The sequence below is a fragment of the Parasteatoda tepidariorum genome, chromosome 8 (genome assembly GCF_043381705.1).
Source record: "Parasteatoda tepidariorum isolate YZ-2023 chromosome 8, CAS_Ptep_4.0, whole genome shotgun sequence".
Lineage (NCBI taxonomy): Eukaryota > Metazoa > Arthropoda > Arachnida > Araneae > Theridiidae > Parasteatoda > Parasteatoda tepidariorum.
The window spans coordinates 35,269,191-35,287,587 of record NC_092211.1 but is presented as its reverse complement, the minus strand read 5'-3'; the positions used below and the strand labels follow the sequence as shown (position 1 = coordinate 35,287,587).

The window sequence follows — 18,397 nt, the reverse complement described above, 5'->3', positions numbered from 1 at the left end:
AAATGGGAGTATGAATAATTAGATTAAGTAGTAAAATATATATATTGTCCTCTTATTCTTCAATCGCGTGCCAGCCCAAGGGGGACCATAAATTTCCTCAGAAGCAAGTTCCAAGCTTCCCTCTTCTTGGATAGACTCTTTTTGTTTAAGACTTTGAGAAGTCTCAAATCTTTTTTCTCCGGATCTTTGGTCTTTGGCAGAGAATGCAACTATTACCCACATTTAGACAGAGAATGCAACTATGGGCCTGATCAAAACATTGTAGAGTAGTAATTTTATCTTCTTGCTGATGAGACGAGATTTTAAATATTTGTGTATTCCGTTTAAACACCTTTTACCAACTGTTATTCTGTTACGTACTTCTAACGTTGCATCGTTATTAATGTTCAATTCAGAGCTCAAATATGTGACACTATTATTTACTTTAAAACTCTTGTCACCTATTTTGAGGAGATGGGCAGCATTAAAATTAATAGTCATCACAATTGGTTTTGATTTGGCTGATTGAAATATGCATTTTCCTTGCTTCTTTTTCCAAGAAAAGAAAGGCTTGTTTGAGAGTCCCTCGGGTCCGGGTTACTATAGCAATATCATCAGCAAATGCGAAAGTTTGCAGAGTTTTGTGGAAAAATGGTGTTAATTGCGGAATCTTTAATAAATTTTTGATGGCTCAGGGGATAGAGCAATTGCCTTCGAATAAGGTGAACTGGGTTCGAATCCCAGTGATGACTGGTAGATACAAATGCCGCACCAGGATCACACATACCAGAGAGCTGACGGATCATGGAGAAGTGGTTGTCGGATCATAGAGAAGTGGTAGATGGATCATGGGTTAGAGTCTCCTTGCCGACAGGCTAACCGTGGGAGGTTTTCCTCTCCATGTAACGCAAATGCGGTTTAGTTCCATCAGAAAGTCCTGAATAATATTGTAGAGAATAATTTACAGAACGTGCAAAGCAGACTAACAACTCTATAATTGGAGCATTCCAAAGCATCACTTCTTTATGTATAAGTCAAATTATGCTCAGTTTCCCAAAACGAGTATCCATCACGAATTAAATCGAAATCAATAAAGGGGAGGATTTTTTCAGCATTTCTAAATGCAGCATTTTTAATATATATTGCGTCTATTTAAAATATAAACATAAAAATAAATATTCTTTAAATAAGAAAAAATTACATCCTAAATGAAATAATCTCATTCCTTTCTTCAATCATCCTTAATTCGGAGACGTTAAAATACCTTTACTATTGATTTTCCATTTAAAAAATGTTGATACTAGTTATACTATTTCTATTATAGTAGTTCTTGATTATACTAGTTATTGAAGATTAGTCGAAGTAATTGTAAGCTCGAGAGTAATTGGAAAAATAACTATATATTTTTGGTTATTTATATTTAGTTCCAGACATTCTTAATTTCAAATATTCTTACATTTATTCTTACAATGCAATAAGATATATGAAAACATTTCTTTCAAAATTTAGCATTATACGCTTAATGTTACGCAAAATAATTTTTAGGCAGGATTGCAATGAATATGTATTGTAATTAATGTGATAATTTGAATTAAAATATAGATAAATAGTGAGCAATGTTTTATCATCACATTTGACATTGTGATCAAAATTAGAAATTAAACTAATGCACAGAATTCTAGAAATTTAACACACATTTAAAAATTAAAAAAGATTTTGAATTAAGCTATTTAGAAATATGGATGCTTTATTTTAAACTGAATATCTGTGTTCAATTCCTTGGATAGATTATTTTTAACTATAAATTCTGATAATGATGCAGTATAAGTAGATAATGTTTTGGGCCATTCAAAAACGTGATATTTTAATAATCAAACAAATTGCACTTGTTTTAAAGAAAGTTAATTGTTTTAAAAATAATATAAATAACAATTTTCTTTTTATATTTTATAAAATATGAGAGCTATATTAAAAATTTTATAAAACTCATAAGTCAAAAAAATGTTTACATTTCGGAACTTTTCCTTCATTTCCAATACAATTAATCACTCTAATTATGAAATACTCTCGCATTAATGGAATTAGGATTTAATATATTGTAAGATACAGTTGAATTTAGTATTTTTTAGACTTTAACTACGTAACTTAGAAATATAACTTTTTTTAATTTAATACATAGTGTTTTAATAGCTGTTATATGAAGATAAATAGGCTTAAAAGTATTATCTATTAAAAAAAATTTTGAATAATTTTTCTGTAGTTTAATTACTAGATAGAAATTATTTATTGCTTTTTAAAATTTAATCAAAGTTTATTACACAATTTTAGGGTTATCTGTTATGTTTATACCATATAAAATGCATTAAAATACTGTCTAATATCCACGATCTTTATAATATAGAAAAGTTTATTTTATTTCCGACTAAATGCTGCATACAAAGGATTTTAGCATCCACGTCTTCTTCAAATTTGAAGCTTAAATTATTACTTAAATGAAAAAAAACTAAACAGACTCATTATTAGAGCAAAATCTTAACATTTTGTCTAGACTCAACATAACATAAAAATGGGATACTGTTGGAAATACAGTATTTATATTTTTCTCTTGACGAAGCTCAGCGGACCACTGCGTTACGGTTATTTTCCCACTGAAAATCCTCATAGTCGGCCGAGTGTGAAAAGAGCTAATTTTCACGCTCCTCGTACTTTCTTGATCCTATTTGATGGGACATTCTCTCCTTCATTTTGACTTGACTCTTCCATAATTTTTTCTTACTTTTTTGTTTTCTTTCAGTACTGAGCCAGCAGTATGAAGTGAGAGTGTACGATGAATTTGTAATTCGAGACAACACAGCTGTCCTCAAGTGCTATATCCCGAGTTTTGTGAAGGACTACGTGACAACTACCGCTTGGTTCCGTGACGATGGATTGGTAATTCACTCTGATGGGACACAAGGTAGAATTGAAATATTTATTTTAAATGTGTTGATTCTTTTAAAATTTTTAAATGTGAATAATTCAGGCTGAAATTTTGATAGAAAAGTTTTGAAATATTAAACTGAGGCATAGTTTTTTTAAATGAATTACACTTCCATTTGTGATAAGACATAAGTGTGGTAATTATTCTTCATTTGAGGAGAAGGGAAAATATACATTTTATAAAAACATTCGGAGATATGGATGATTACATTTTTATGTTATATTTATTAAGTCAATAATCATTGAATAAGTAGTCTTAAAAGAAGGGATGCGTGGGTAAAGTCGAGATAACTACTCTACAAATCAAGGCGTGGGAAACTGTATATTGAAGAAACTTCTTCTTTGTCAGCGTTACAGCCCCTTGCAGGCCTAGGCGGCCTCAATAGCCTACAAAAGCCAGCGCCTCCTATCCATGCAACTCCCTTGCAAGGTTATAGTCGTCAAAAACATGTATTAGTTTTTTGAGTGAGTCACCCCTATTCAAGGTGCGAAGGTCACATGTACCAAATCTCAAGTCCTTCTCCACGCCAAATCGTCTGGGTAAAACGGAGCCAGTAAATGAACGTTATTGAGGTTTCTGAACAGGAATTGAAGAAACTATATAACTGAAATATTTATTTTAAATGAGATGTTCCTATGCAAATTTTTAAATGTGAGTAATTCATGCCAGCATGCGGTTGAAAAGTTCTGAAATATTAAACTAATGCATTTTTTTATATTTTAAATGAACTACACTCCATGTAATGATGAGGAGTGAGTGTAGGTAGGATAATTACTCTTTATTTAAGGATGCCGGGAAATGTATAATTTATAACCACATTATCATATAATATCACCACATTACTATCACTACATATGTATGAATATATTTCTAAGCTATATTAATTAAATAAATAATCATTAAATAAGTAATCATTAAATAAATAATCAATAAATAAATAATCGTTAAATAGTCTTAAAAGAATAGACGAGTGAGTAAAGTCCCATTTAAAAAAAATTCATAACATGAAACACATCCATAACGTAAAAAAGTCATTTTAAAATAATCTGCAATAAATCTAAAATATTGATGAGGTACTTGTAGAACTATTGAAAGCATATTTTCGTATTATATTCTAATAACTTGGACCAATTAAAAATAATATTGTTTGCTAAAAATAAATATTGTTTGCAGAAATGCATTTTTATAATATTTAATAAAGTCTTTTCTTTTAATCGGATGAAAAAACAACTGCATATATATATATATATATATATGTTTTCAGCTTACCTTGGTGCAAAAGTGAAAGCATAAGTAAATTTTGTTTAAATTCTAATCTTATTTTCAATTAGGAATTATGCGTGGGTAGTTTACAATTTTCATTTTAGATTTCAAATAAGGCCATGAGTTCTTAGTATAAGTTGCATAACAAGAACATAGCTAAGCATCAATATACATATTATTGTAACTATATGTNATATATATATATATATAATTGTGATAATTATTCTTTTCTCAATTTTTTTCAAACGATGCATAGACTACAAATATATAGGAATTATTTAACATTTTGAGCAAAATAAAATATCGAAAAACATATTATAGAACCCTTTTTATTTTAAAGGTTCATTCATCCAGGTATCTTTTCTGCATTTTAGAAGTATTTCTTACAATTTTTGCTTTTTTTCATCAAATAAATAATAACACTGGCAGGTTATGATGGGTGAAATTTCAAAAGTTTAGTGTAATTGCCAAAAACGAAGTTCACTAGTCTCTTTTTCACAGTATCTAAATGCATGAATTATTTTATTTTTTTCATGAATATTTTTCTGACGTTTGTTAACTTTTTATGTTGTTGAATTATTCAGTACTTATCTTTTTTACAAAGAACGTGACTTTTGTTTCCAAAAAAGCCTCTAACAGTTTATTCACTTTTTACAAGTAGTATTAAACAATAAATGCTTCATTTAAATTCTGTAAACACTTTTATCGATTTAAGTGTATTCAAATAGTTTTTTTTACTGTTCAAAAAATTCAAATGCTGTTATCATTTTGCGAAGAGTGAATTTATGTACTATTTGACGTTATTTAAGATATTGTTTAGCGTTAAACCCTTGATGAGTTGATGACAGCTTTCATTTTTAATTGATTAAAAAATTAGGATTTGATTATTGCTTCTCTTATCAGATATTTTTTTATTTTTTTAACTTATTTGATCACAAAATTTTATTTATAACAACTGATAAATTAAAAAAAGAAACTTTTTATTTTCTTAATCTCTTATTCAAGTTTTATTCAGAGTTAAGATGCGACCATTCAGAAAATTAAACAAAATTATTATAGGTTTTTGACCAATTATATTTTTTAATCATTTTTTGATTAAGCCTTATAATGAAGATTAAAATACTATGGTAATAGTTATAACTGATCATTTTTATTTTACAATCTATACACTTCTTGTTTTAATAAGAATATCCAGCGAAAACAAATATTTTTATTGATATTTAAATGCAATTATTTCGATAAAGAAAATGTTTAAATATGTTACCATAAATTAATTAGTCATTATATTTGTATTAAAAAATACTATTTCATAGTATTTTGATAGTTAGCTATGGTTTTCACAGAATGTTATTGCAATGCATTTTTTTTAAAAAAGAGATTGATTTTCTTACAAAAAATGTAAAAAATGCCCCCTTTTTAGCAGATTACAAAACATATTTAATACACATATATACATAACTTTAGAAATTGTAATAATATTTGTTACATTACTAATTTTTGAATATGCTTGATTTGAAGTTGATTTTCTTTTGCAATGTTTATTTTACGTATTTTGTAATGTTCATATATAATACTTTTATTAAGACACGATGAACGCAAATACTTTAGTAGACGTGAGGATTTTTTAGTATAATCGTAATTTTTATAATAACATTTTAATTTTTAATGATTACTAAACTTTTTTTTAGACTATATTTTGTTAAATAACATGTTTTTTATTATCATTATTAAAATATAAATAGCAGTAGTTAAGTACACCAATAATGAATATTTTCTTGAAAAAAATGAAGAAAAATTTCAGAACTGGTACTTATGTCCCAGTGAATGATTTCTTGGATGTTGACATTTTTGAAGGCAGATAATTCTAGAATGTACAGAATTTAACACAGCAAAACAGTAAATTTGAGAGAAATCGGTTTTAAAAAAGTCGTATAGTTGAAATAGGTAAATGTACCATAGCTAAAATTTGATTTCTCAATGACTATTCGATCTATTTTGCTCAAATTTTGTACTCTGCCATGTAAAATTACATTCTTCAAAATAATGAAAAAATATATACCTTACAATTCACATTTTTCGACTCTTATTAAATAAAATAACTAAAAATTCTTTTTTTTTGCATGGAATTATCTTTGGATGAGCGATTTTTATAAATGAGTGCAAATATTTTTCAATTCACTTCAAAAGTTCTCTAGATATGGCGAAATACTGAAAAGTAAAATTAACATTAAGGGGTCCAGATCAAGGGTCAGGATCGCTCTCCTGACCTAACTGTGGACCATATTTCCCAAATTTTGGCTACTCTTCAAATTTAGTGGGAGAAATTCTAATCCATTGAAAAAAATGTATGTTTACTCAGAGAAAGTACGTTTTTGTATTTAATTTCGAAAGTTAAAATAACTCCTGCACTAATTAATTGGCTCATTTGAAGTTACCCTCTCGAACTATTAAGATTGTGTCCCAGAGCTGAAAAATTCAATCATTAGATCAAAAGTTATTCAAAGTGGTCCGGTTTTTTATATTTTTTTTAGCTCTGTACATAAGCTGACTGTAGTAAATCAAAACCTAGTAAATTAAAAGCTCTATAGTGTATAAATAGTGTAGAAGTAAACTTTTAAACTTTTAAATTTCTTCTATATTTATGTTTGCAAGCAAAAAATAATTGACGAAAAATACCAAGGTTTTTGATTTAATTTCTACCTTGTTTTTTTTTTAAATATCTGAAATAATTAGTTTTATATGATAGTATGGATAATCAACATATTTAGTTTTATATGCATTTGTACCACTACGTTTTTAAAATTTTCACGATAAATCTTTTTTAAATCCATCTAAATATTTGATACTATTTTTTTTTAATAATTCACCTTAAAAATTGTGTTTTTACAAAGCAGCAAAAACACTTGACAAAAGTGAATGTTAAGTTAAAGAAAACTTATCGGTGATATATATCTTTTTTTTTTTAAAAAAAAAAACAGAAAAAAGTACACACTCTAGCGACAACTGCAGGTTAACGCTTCTTTTATGGTTCACGTAACTTCATGTATCCCTTCGTGTACAGAAGGAAAGAAAAACGACACGCAGAAAGTTTTTCTCTTTCATTTTCTGTAAAAATCGAGTCTTTGAAAGGCAAAGCGAGCATGCAAAGAGAGAGAAAGAAAGCCTTACCAATCGGTTAGCAGCTGCATTTGATAAGGATACAAGAAAAGGTGAAGGGCATGTAACGTTTTTTTAAACATTTCTTTTATTTTTTCCTTTCATTTTGTTTACAGAAACTGTTGGTGGTAGATTGTATTTCTGAGTAAGAAATAAAAATTGCCCTTTTTTTATAATAGAGTCTTATATCTACGTTCTCCATTTTGTATGATACGGTATGGATAGAGATAGCAGTTGTTTCAGATATATTGGTCGATGGTATTTTTCTCCGAATCCTTTTACGTATTTTAATGGCACTTAAAAACATTTCTGGCATTGTTAAATGTATTTTTATCACGCAATACTCTTTCTATCAACTTAAATCAATGGATGAAATGTATTTTAAACACAAGCATTTAACTATATTGTTCTTTCGTAGGAATATTCACGTACTGAGAGAATTTAAAATTTTTATTTTAGGATGTCACTTTTGTTTGGGGAATGAACGTCCTAACCGTGGTCAGTGTAAGTCGGGTGCAAAATACATATCAACCAGCCATCGCTGGGATTCGAGCCTAGGTCACCTCATAGGGTGGCGAGCTCTCTATCCTTTGAGCCACAGCAACTCGATCGCAATAATTTAATCATCCGATAGGATCGAATTTCAGACCTCTTAATAATTGTTTTAATTTCTGCATATTTAGAATATTTTGCATATATATCTAGAACTAACTCAGTGAATTCAAATATCCTTGCATTCATTTATTTCAAATGATATCCATTAAAATGATTTTAAAAAAGTAATTAACTTAAATTAGTTTTAAAGTAAATAATCAAAAATAATAATTTTTGCTTCAAATTACTTAATAAGAATAATCATAATTTCTTTGTAATGTAGGATGCAGATTTTTCAACCACTAAAACAATTATAAAATTTCGAGTTTATTTATGATGGAGCTTCGAGTTTGAGCGAAATGAGTCAAATATTTTCTGCAAAATATAATTTAAAATATAAGAACAATTCAAATTTCCATACCTCAGGTCATTTTTATTATTCATTTAATATTTCAAACTGCTTTCTTAGAAAAATAAGAAAATATATTCATTTCAATTAAGCTTTTTTCCTTAGTGAAATACAGTAATAAAAAAATATTTAATAGATAGCTAAATAGTTTTGTCATTAAATTCTGTTCGGTAAAAGAAGTTCATTAAATAATTGAATAGAATTGTTTTAATTTGTATACTTATATCCAAAACATATTTCGATTCAAACATTAAGTACAAATTTCCTTAAGGGACCCATATGTTTGTTTAAATTATTCAAAGCATACCTTAAAGATAGCAGGTACATCCCATTACTAGTCGAGAGTCAAACATTTCGATTTGCCGAAGTTACATTTATGCGCAGAAAGTAATCGTTTGTGCCTGATTCATTAATCTAAATTTTTTTATGCATCAATTAATTAATGCATATTAATTGGGCCATTTGCCTTAAAACGATGAACTTTTTTAATCAATTTTTTTTTAATCATGATGTTTTATTACTCGAAATTCGTATGTTATTTCGGGTATAAATTGAAATTTCATTAGTACTTATGATCTTAGAGCAACGTTACAATTTCGTCATGTGTGCAAATTAATTGAGACTAACTAACAAGACAGTTTTTATTCTCTTTTTTTTACAAAGCAATTATACTTTTGTTCGCACCTTATCTATATTACACTGATAAAAACAGCATGTTTTCCTGTAACTTAAATCTCAAAGATGTTTTGACATTGACTGAGTAGTTAGTGCACAGAGTTCTATCTTTCCTGGGGGACTTTTTGCTTTTCTCAAGCTCATTTTACCAAAATTGCTACAAAATATTTCACAATTTCTGAATGAGTTGTATCACCGGCGGAAGGAGAAATAAGTAATTCCCTTGGCTCACACGCTTGGAGTTTATACGTACTAAGGAGCACATGTGCACACTAATGGGATATGTATTATGAGAGCACACTAATAGAATATGTATCTTTGGCCAGTAGAGTAAAAAAAGCACTTGGGCAGTGAAGGGCCCAAGTGCTTTTCTTACTCACTTGGGCAGTGAATCACGAGCTTACGTAACACGGTCCTAAAAGTGCTAAATCTCAATGCAAATGAAGCAAAATTGTTTTGATTTAATTGAATGAATTTTTCGTTAACTTTTTGAATTAAGGCAAGAGATAAATAATATGGAAATCTCCATTCAAGAAAAATTTAACGCTCTACAATTCCATGGTCAACGCCATGATTATGGTATTGATATTAGCTTTAAGCCCAGTGCCACCTTTTTCCCCCAGGTAAGCCTGATATCTGTTGATTTGGAGCTGGGCGAGCTTCATGCCGGAACTTAGGTATCGAACCCCAGTGTTTCACAATAACAGCTACGTGCATTAACCACTAAACAATCGAGTCTCAGTTCTAATGGTTGAATTCACCATGGCTAACAATGAGGACTTTGCTTACATAGAAGTTTTCAACGAAAAATAAAAACTCATTTAAGGTGTAGATTTACAACTTGTTTGACAAGCTTAGGGTTAAAAGAAATAGAAATAAACTGATTTATTCCATTTAAATTGGCAAAGTATATATAATTTAACATGTTAACTTTTTTGACAAGTTTATTAATCCCTGTAATAAACCATCTGATAATTACGTTAAATTTACTGCATATATAAGTTTTAATGATTAGAGAATAAAAATTACGCAATGTTTGAAACCTATCTCCAAGAGGGAGGCTGTACTGCACTCCTTTATGTTGCTTCTATTTTTGTCTTAAAAGCTTTAACGTTATTTTGCTACAAACTGTTTTCTTTTAAGAGTTGCAACAAATGAGATACCGCATTCTGTAATTAGTTCGGGAAGTGTGCCAAACTGCTTCTTGAAAGAGAAATATTATTCCATTATTGGAATATTTTAGCAATGCTAAAAGTATACTTAACAGAAAAATAGCAGAACTTATCGACTGATATGCAAAAATCCCTCTTCTAATGACAAATAACGGAGAGACATTTTACTTTCACTACATTCTAATACATTTTTCAATACATATTCAATTATTTTTACATACTTCCTCATAGTTGTAATAAAATATTTTTTTAGTTATTTTCTCTAAACTAGTACTTTATAAACTACTAAATATTATTCTATAAACTATGACAAGATATGAAACGCTTTTTTTAATAAATTCTAGGCTGAATTAGGTATTTGGTATTTAAAATCAGGTTTAAAGTATATTGCACACAATCATGAATATAAATGATACGTACCTTTCATCATTTGCACATATGTGAGAAGTATATTAGAGATGGAATTTGTTCAACATTTTGTATCTTGATAGCGATAAGTAAATCGGTTTTGGGTTATTTTTCTGCCTTTCTTTGAAATATATTCATTAATTGTAGAAAAGCAGCATATAGTAGAAGCACTCTAAAGAATTTTTTTCTGTAATTAATTAAATATGAAACTTATTATTTTCTTGCTTTCTCTAATACTCAATTATATTGTTTATTTCCATGTTAATTATATTGTTTACTTCCATGTTACTTTTTGCTCTTTAATATTGCAATCTTAGCAGTTCAGGCAAAATGTTGGCAATTTTCTTTAAGAAATTTCTTTCTGGATATCATTTAAATGAATTTTTGGTCGCTATATATTGCTGTTTTGATTATGCACTTTTTTTCTTTTTAATTAAAATAAATGTTTTTCCTGATTGTGATTCACATTTGTATGAAGAACGAATCTGTTAATGCGTTTAATAATTACAGCTAAAAATTTCATAATCTGAAAACAGAATACAAACATGATATTTTTGCTAAAAATTACGATCTTTTAATGCAACGAAGTATTATATTTTACTACTATATTTGATAATATTATAATTTAAAAATTAAATACTAAAACAACTTTTGAAAGTTGTTATTTTTTGTTTATTACATATAAACTAATAACTAATTTTATTACTTATGTGGGGAATACTAACATAACAAATAAGAAAAGATTTCTTCTAACAAGTTTTTGTTCAATTATTCATCTACTGTTGAACAACTTATAAACTAAATATTTAATGTAGACTTATTAATTTCATCTTATTTGCAGAATGTAATAACTACTTAAGTATTTTAAATATTTTTCAACTATTTATAATTAAAAAAAATCGGTTCAATGTTGAAACTTTTTATCGGTGAAAGTAAAAAACGAGGTTCTCAGACGGTTTTTTATGGCTAGCTAGTGGCTACATTTAGAGCCTATCTTTCAAAGGTGGCATAATAACCTTTGCCATATTCATAAAAGCTACGATCAAGAGATTTGATTTCTGCCAAAAATATACTGGATCGTTTGATCCTCAACAAGGATCAAACTTAGAAGGTATCTTTCAAACCCTTCCAAGTCATTGACTTTCTTTGAGTCAACGGTTTTTTAGACCTAGTTTGACGTCGTCAGAATTTGGAGTATTAGTAACAACAGCAACAAGGATCCACAACTACGAGATCTACGGTATTATGATATCCAAGTTGTCAGAATTGTAAATCCCATCATCTTTTTTTCTTAGAAAAGTTTATACCGATAAATTTGAAGCTATCTTGGCATTAAATCACCTACAGAAATTGAACAATGGAAATACCCAAACCAGGCATCTAAGCCATTTTACCATCGTAGATTGTATTGGTTTCTTTTATGGATTGTTAAATTGAAGTATTGTTTAATTTAAGTTGAACCATAATTTTGGGTACTTCTTTTAGAAAGGATTTATTGATATGATAATATGTTTCACCTTGTCACATAAAAATTTGACAGGTTTGCAAAATAATGTTGATTCACTTCACACCGTATTAAGAATGAAGCGAATTCGTAAGATTATGTAATGCTCCAAAATTGTCAACATTGTATGAAAAAACCTATGCATTTAAGGATTTTCAAAATATTTTAAATCTAATTTATAAAATCATTAGCTTTTTGTTTAAGAATTGAATAAAAAATAATTTCAATGCACATCGTCATCAACCCTAAAATTAAAACATAAGAAAACTATTTTTTTTTAAATAATATATACTCAGATATTCTCCCTTTCCTTTCTACATTTTACAGGCATTAATTTTCGTTCTCAGAATTACTAAAATAGGAAATAAATCTTTCCTGTTTCATGCTCACATTTAATCACAGTGATTATTAATTCAAAAGTTGTTCTCCAAGTTTATGATTGATTTATAAAAGGTCCTTATGGTGATGAAGTGCTTAAATATCCATATGGAATGCACTGTTTCACTCCTTTCCAATAAAATGGTTATTCAGAACACTCGTATTTCTCATTAGCCAAAATGGAACAGTAGATTCCGAGAGAGATGTCAAAGTTAAGAGACCTGTTCTCCATGATCAAAGTGAACTCAGAATCATGCTTTATTTTTAGCAATATATTGGGAAAGAGTCCCATTGCTGGCCAGTGAATTGTAGTAGGAATAGAATGAACCTTTCATTATAGAATAAGAACGATATAATTAGGTTTCAGGCATGATGACACATATATTATCATTTAATACTTTTGTAACAAATCATAATTTAATGACCTAAATTTAAGTGAAAGTTTTCATGCTATTTATATATTTAACTTCGTATTTTTTTAATAAATAATTCTTTCATTGTCGTAATGTTTTGATTTAATAAAAGTTGTATATATTTAAATATCAATCGGGTAATATTTTATTAATGAAAAATACCTAAATATTTTAAGTATATTTTTAAGTACAGCAGTTATTTAAGTACATATATAGAAATTTGCGTATGAAGATAGTCTAAATAGGCTAAATTTGATCTACAATTTGGGATAAATCTCAGTCCAAAATAACTTAAAAATAAATCCAGTTTTAAAATCCAGTTTTGGTTGTTGAATAACTGTTAAAAAATCTTTTTAATAAATATTTAAAATATAGATGCTGAGAATAAATAATATATTTGCATTGAATTGGCCTAAGTTAAATAAGTATTATAAAATAATTGATGATATAATGATTGCCATCAGCTGCCAAAGTTCTTGTAAAATATATTTTTTCACATATAGTATCATATATATTTTGCCTGCTGAAAAACTGTTCTGTTGCACTTCAAGAAAAAATTTTAGAACTTTGTGTGCAAAAGCAATAATGCTTATTTATTTTTTGCTTGTTATACAAATAGAAAAAAAAACTCAAGTTTATAAAAAAATACCATAAGATATTTGTAAGGTATAAATATCGCATTGACAAAGTCTCTAATTATTCTCTAAAATGAAATATCAAAATAATTCTTGAGAGTTTTTTTTCTTCCCTTTGTTAACACTTAATTCAGTGTCATATTCACCTCGGTGGCTCAGCGATTAATGTTCTAAGTTGTCATTGTATAGAGTGAAGGTTTCTATCATAGCTGGTGATTTGAAGCCTATATAGTTTCAGATCGATTGGTATAGGCTTGCCTAGAAAGTACAGGATGCTGGGGAAAAAAGCTGAACATGTTGTAAAGATCATTCACTAGCCACCGAGGCTACGATCATGAAATTGTGAATCTAAGCCTTCAATACCGTTATCTTTCAACAATTTACTTCGGGAGTACTAGAAATTATTCTATCTTATTTTTTGCGGATGCCACATGATCTAAAATTTATGTTCCTGAATACGTTTGAAAATAGCTCAGAATAAGGGTTTTATTTGCCAATTGTTACTAACTAGCGTTATTTTAAATATCTGTATTTTCGAATACAAAGAAGTAATTACTTCTTATATTCTTTTTCATAGTAATATTTGCGATAAATTTTATTATTTTAATATATCCAGTTTAAACACTGTTATCAGAACTATTGAAATGAACGTTTGCTATCAGAACTATTGAAATGAAATTATTTCAGTTTTTTACATTTCAACAAGCATAGGAAAGCATGGATACAGATTGGCATGAGATGGACATACGAATACTTTGATAATTATTATATTAAATTTTCATGACAAGAATAATATAAAGAGCAGTTATTTTTAATTTTTTCAGGTGGAAAGTACAGTGTTTTTCCATCGGGCAAACTTCACATAAGAGATTCAAAACAACAAGATGGATTTAGAAGCTATCGGTGCCAAACAAAACATCGCTTAACGGGGGAAACAAAACAAAGTTCTGCTGGGAAGCTTATAGTTACTGGTAATAAATTAATTTTTCCTTATTTTATTTACATCATTATACTTATTTTTTATTCGAACTTTATTCAGAAAGTAGCTGAAAAATCGAGAGACATACAATATTTCTGCATTCTCTGTTTTAATGACGAGATGATTTTTAGTTCATACAATAGCTGTATCAATTAGCAACGTATAAAAAATATGAAATGAATAATCCTAGAAAAACTGAAGGGAAAAATAGATAATTGGAAAAAAAACTTTTTTTTCGGTTTCATACTTGAAATAAAAGTTGACATGTTTTGATGCTCATCGCCATTACGACATTGTTTTCATAATTCACATAGTGTCGTTCTAACAATGAGCTTCGTTTTGATTTACCCAAATGCCTTCCTGGACAAAATTTAGATTTTTTCAAATTTTAAATTCATGTGTGTTCTACATGCTAAAACATTTTATAAATATAAAAAAATTAAAAATACGTGGGAAGAAATTGCTCAAAAACAGCCAATAATTGACCCCTTTTCAAAAAACAAACAACTTGGTTAATTTTTTTCTCTCATTATTTTGACTTCATAGAATCTTCTTAGAAAATAGACTAAGCATTAGGCCTTATATTAACTGTTTGAGTCCCAAGCAGCGCGATCGTGCTATTGAGATTTTATGTCAAGAAAACCCAGTACACTTCAAGCATTGTGGACAACAGACGGTGCGTTACCAATTACTGATATCGTGTGCTCAGATTTACTGAAGCAAGTATACACAGCTCCTTTTAATGTAAATAATATATTTTACAATAGGTGGAATAATGCTATAATATTGCAATAACACATCACAAAATAAATTTTTTCATCTTATTGTTATCACTATCACTACCTTCTGAAGTACTCCAAATGCGTTGTATTTTGCACTTTATAGTAGTCATCCTCGTCAATAATACGATCACATAGATGTTCCTTTTCGATTCATTCTACCTTTTTGGGTATGCACCAAATTAAAAAAAAGTTAAATAGTAAATCTGGATTAATTTTTTTTAACCTTTTGCTTTGCTTCGTCTAATCATTTTGAAATACACAATTATTAGCAATGAGAAACACTTACGCAAGAATGCGTCCGATCGCTTTGCAATCAAAGAGAGAAAGACACGTTAAATAACAAATACAAGAAGCGCTATTGCTCCGATTGGGACTCATCGATGTAAAATAAAATAAGCGCTATCGAGCAGCTTGGGTCTTTTTGTACTCATTTAGTGAAAGCGCGGTTGCGCTATTTGGGATTCTTCGACAGTGTTTTTTTTAATTCCGTCTGGACTCAAAAGGTTAATATTTAGATATTTTACAGCAAATATAGAGCCGTATTTGGAATAAAAGGCCAAATTGAAATTAAATATTTTTATTTTAACTGTAAAATACAAAATAATAGTTTAATCCACTAGCCCGCAAACTATTCCCTAGACAAATGTACGGAAAACATTCATGCTAAATTTCACGTACTTTGAACTAAAATGTTTTATGGTATTTCATTGATGGAGAGAAAATAAACGAAAAAGTAGTTTTGAGAAAAAGAACAATAAGGAAACAAATATCAGTTTAATAACTAAAAGAGATAGTTATTAAATCCTCAAAACTTCTGTTCTACTTGACGAGGAAACAAAACTCAAACGGTTTACGAAAAAGTAAAGTCCATAATTTTATAACATTTAAAAAAAAGCAGGAAAATGATATTTTGGTCAAAATTGGATTCAAAAGGTAGTTAAGATCTGTAGACATAAAAAATTTCCTCGAAAAAAAAACAGTCGTTAATATAATTTTTTTTTAAAGAGTTAATAACAATAGTTATATTTAATTTTATATTACATTACATTCATTTTGTGTGTAGCGGGAAAAACTTATTGTAAATTATACTTTCAGAAATAATTTCCTTAATTTAACTTTTTTCTTCAGAATCACACAGTACAGTACCACCAAGAATAACACACAGAGAAGAGGAGGTGAAAGTACAATTAGGGGAAATAGCTTTTTTACCCTGTGCTGCAGAAGCATATCCAGTTCCCACGCATAAATGGTATAAACAAGAATCAGGAAGAACAACACCCATATCGTCAAGCCAAAGAATATTTCTTATGGGAGGAACATTAGTTTTCCGCAGAGCAATTGTAATGGACAGTGGAAAATACGTGTGTCTTGTTAATAATAGTGTGGGACAGGAAAGAATTGAGACAGATCTAGTTGTAGTGGGTAAGACTTTTCTGTCATTACCTTGTAAACCGTTCTTAAATTGCGGGGAATGTCAGAAGATTTCATTTTTGATTACTTGGTAGTGAATAATTGCCTGATACTAGTAGGCAATTTCTTACATAATTTCAATTATATTTACTTCTTCCAGAATTTCACAGAAGATACATTTTTGATTATTATATTATTTATGCTGTCTTAAGCAACATTTTTATATAACACATGCTAAATTTGTTAAGGCCGACCGGCTTGTGTAGGGGACAGGGAACTGTCTCTGCATCAGAAAGGTCCTGGGTTCGAATCCCGGACAAGGCATGGATGTTTCTTTCTCGTTCTGTGTTTTCTATGTCCTTTCTCCTTTGTGTGTGAATGTGTGAGAATGTGACCCGCCCTATAAACGGGCTGTGGCTGTGTGAATGGCGTGGCAGAAGTCGAATTCCTGACCATAGATGGCGCCACTGAAAAACAGGAACAATCGCACCCCCACTGCCTAAACAGGCATACTACCAAAAAAATGCTAATACAATTTGGTTTATTAATTTATTAGGTAGTACACATATTTAATTAGGTGAATAGTTTTACTTGCCTACATTAAGAAAATGTGCAGACAATATTTGTATAACGTGCGTATATTACCATACACAACTAAATCAAATGATTCAAAGTAAAAATGGACAACTAAGCTGCAAAGTAATCCGAATCAAGTTACGATCTCAGCACTTAGGGTGTATCATCCGGAAAATCCATCTTACCCTAAAACTCTTTCTACTATAAAATATTGTATCGTAACATTTATTTAATTAGAGTGATTCAGTATTTTTACGGTAATTATTAGAGTAAAATTTACGGTACATCAAATATTTTGCCCCGCAACATGTTACAGTAAAAATGGATTTAACGGTAAAAAGAACCGGCATCTTAAGGATGATACTCGATTATTTTCGGCAGAATTGAAGGATTGCATTATTAAAACCAGGAATAATATTGATGCGACTGCACTTCAAGATTTAGTAAGTAGTATTCCACGTCGTATCAACAACCTCTATATGCAAAGCCAACGTGTGATGATTGTGACGTAGCCCATCTTGTGCTTTCATTTTTTAGTAACTATAAAATATTTTTCTAGAAAATAAAGGTTTTCCTGCAAAAGAAAGTTTTTTTTTGTCGTTTTAAATATTTTGATATATTTTAAGACTCTGAGGTGAAAAATTAGAGAATAAATAGATAAACAAAATATTATTTTTACAGAAAATCTGTATGCAAATAACATGAATCATCCATTAGAAATTTATCATGTATGGCAAATTTAATTGTGATACTAAACTTTGCCCTATAAAACTAATTATTTTATAAAATGTTCATTACGTTTTCAAAGCGAAAGTAAAAAAAAATCCTTCTAAAGAAAAGTAAATTTGTGAGCAAACTAAAAGTTCGCCACTTTGTATTGCAAGGAAAATACAGAAATCGAAAGTTTTGAATGAAAATATTTCGTTGAATTAAAAATATTCAGATGTTAACTCCAGCAATTACAAACATACTTCTTTTGTTACAAATACAAATTCTCAACAATGTATAAAAAGGCAAACTTTAACCCATTGAATAATCATATTTTCTGAGAGAAATATTAGGAAGAATCAAACTCAGATATGAC

The 18,397-nt window shown here is 28.9% G+C and overlaps 1 protein-coding gene across 1 annotated transcript in view; it reads left to right on the top strand.

Moving 5' to 3' along the window:
• LOC107455980 (cell adhesion molecule Dscam1-like) overlaps positions 1-18,397 on the top strand; it is a 428,665-nt gene that overhangs the window by 125,169 nt on the left and 285,099 nt on the right. Inside the window, exons 3-5 of the mRNA XM_071184630.1 lie at positions 2,774-2,935; positions 14,391-14,537; positions 16,456-16,749. Of these exons, the coding sequence (XP_071040731.1) occupies positions 2,774-2,935; positions 14,391-14,537; positions 16,456-16,749 (603 nt within the window). The remainder of the gene's footprint in view (positions 1-2,773; positions 2,936-14,390; positions 14,538-16,455; positions 16,750-18,397) is intronic.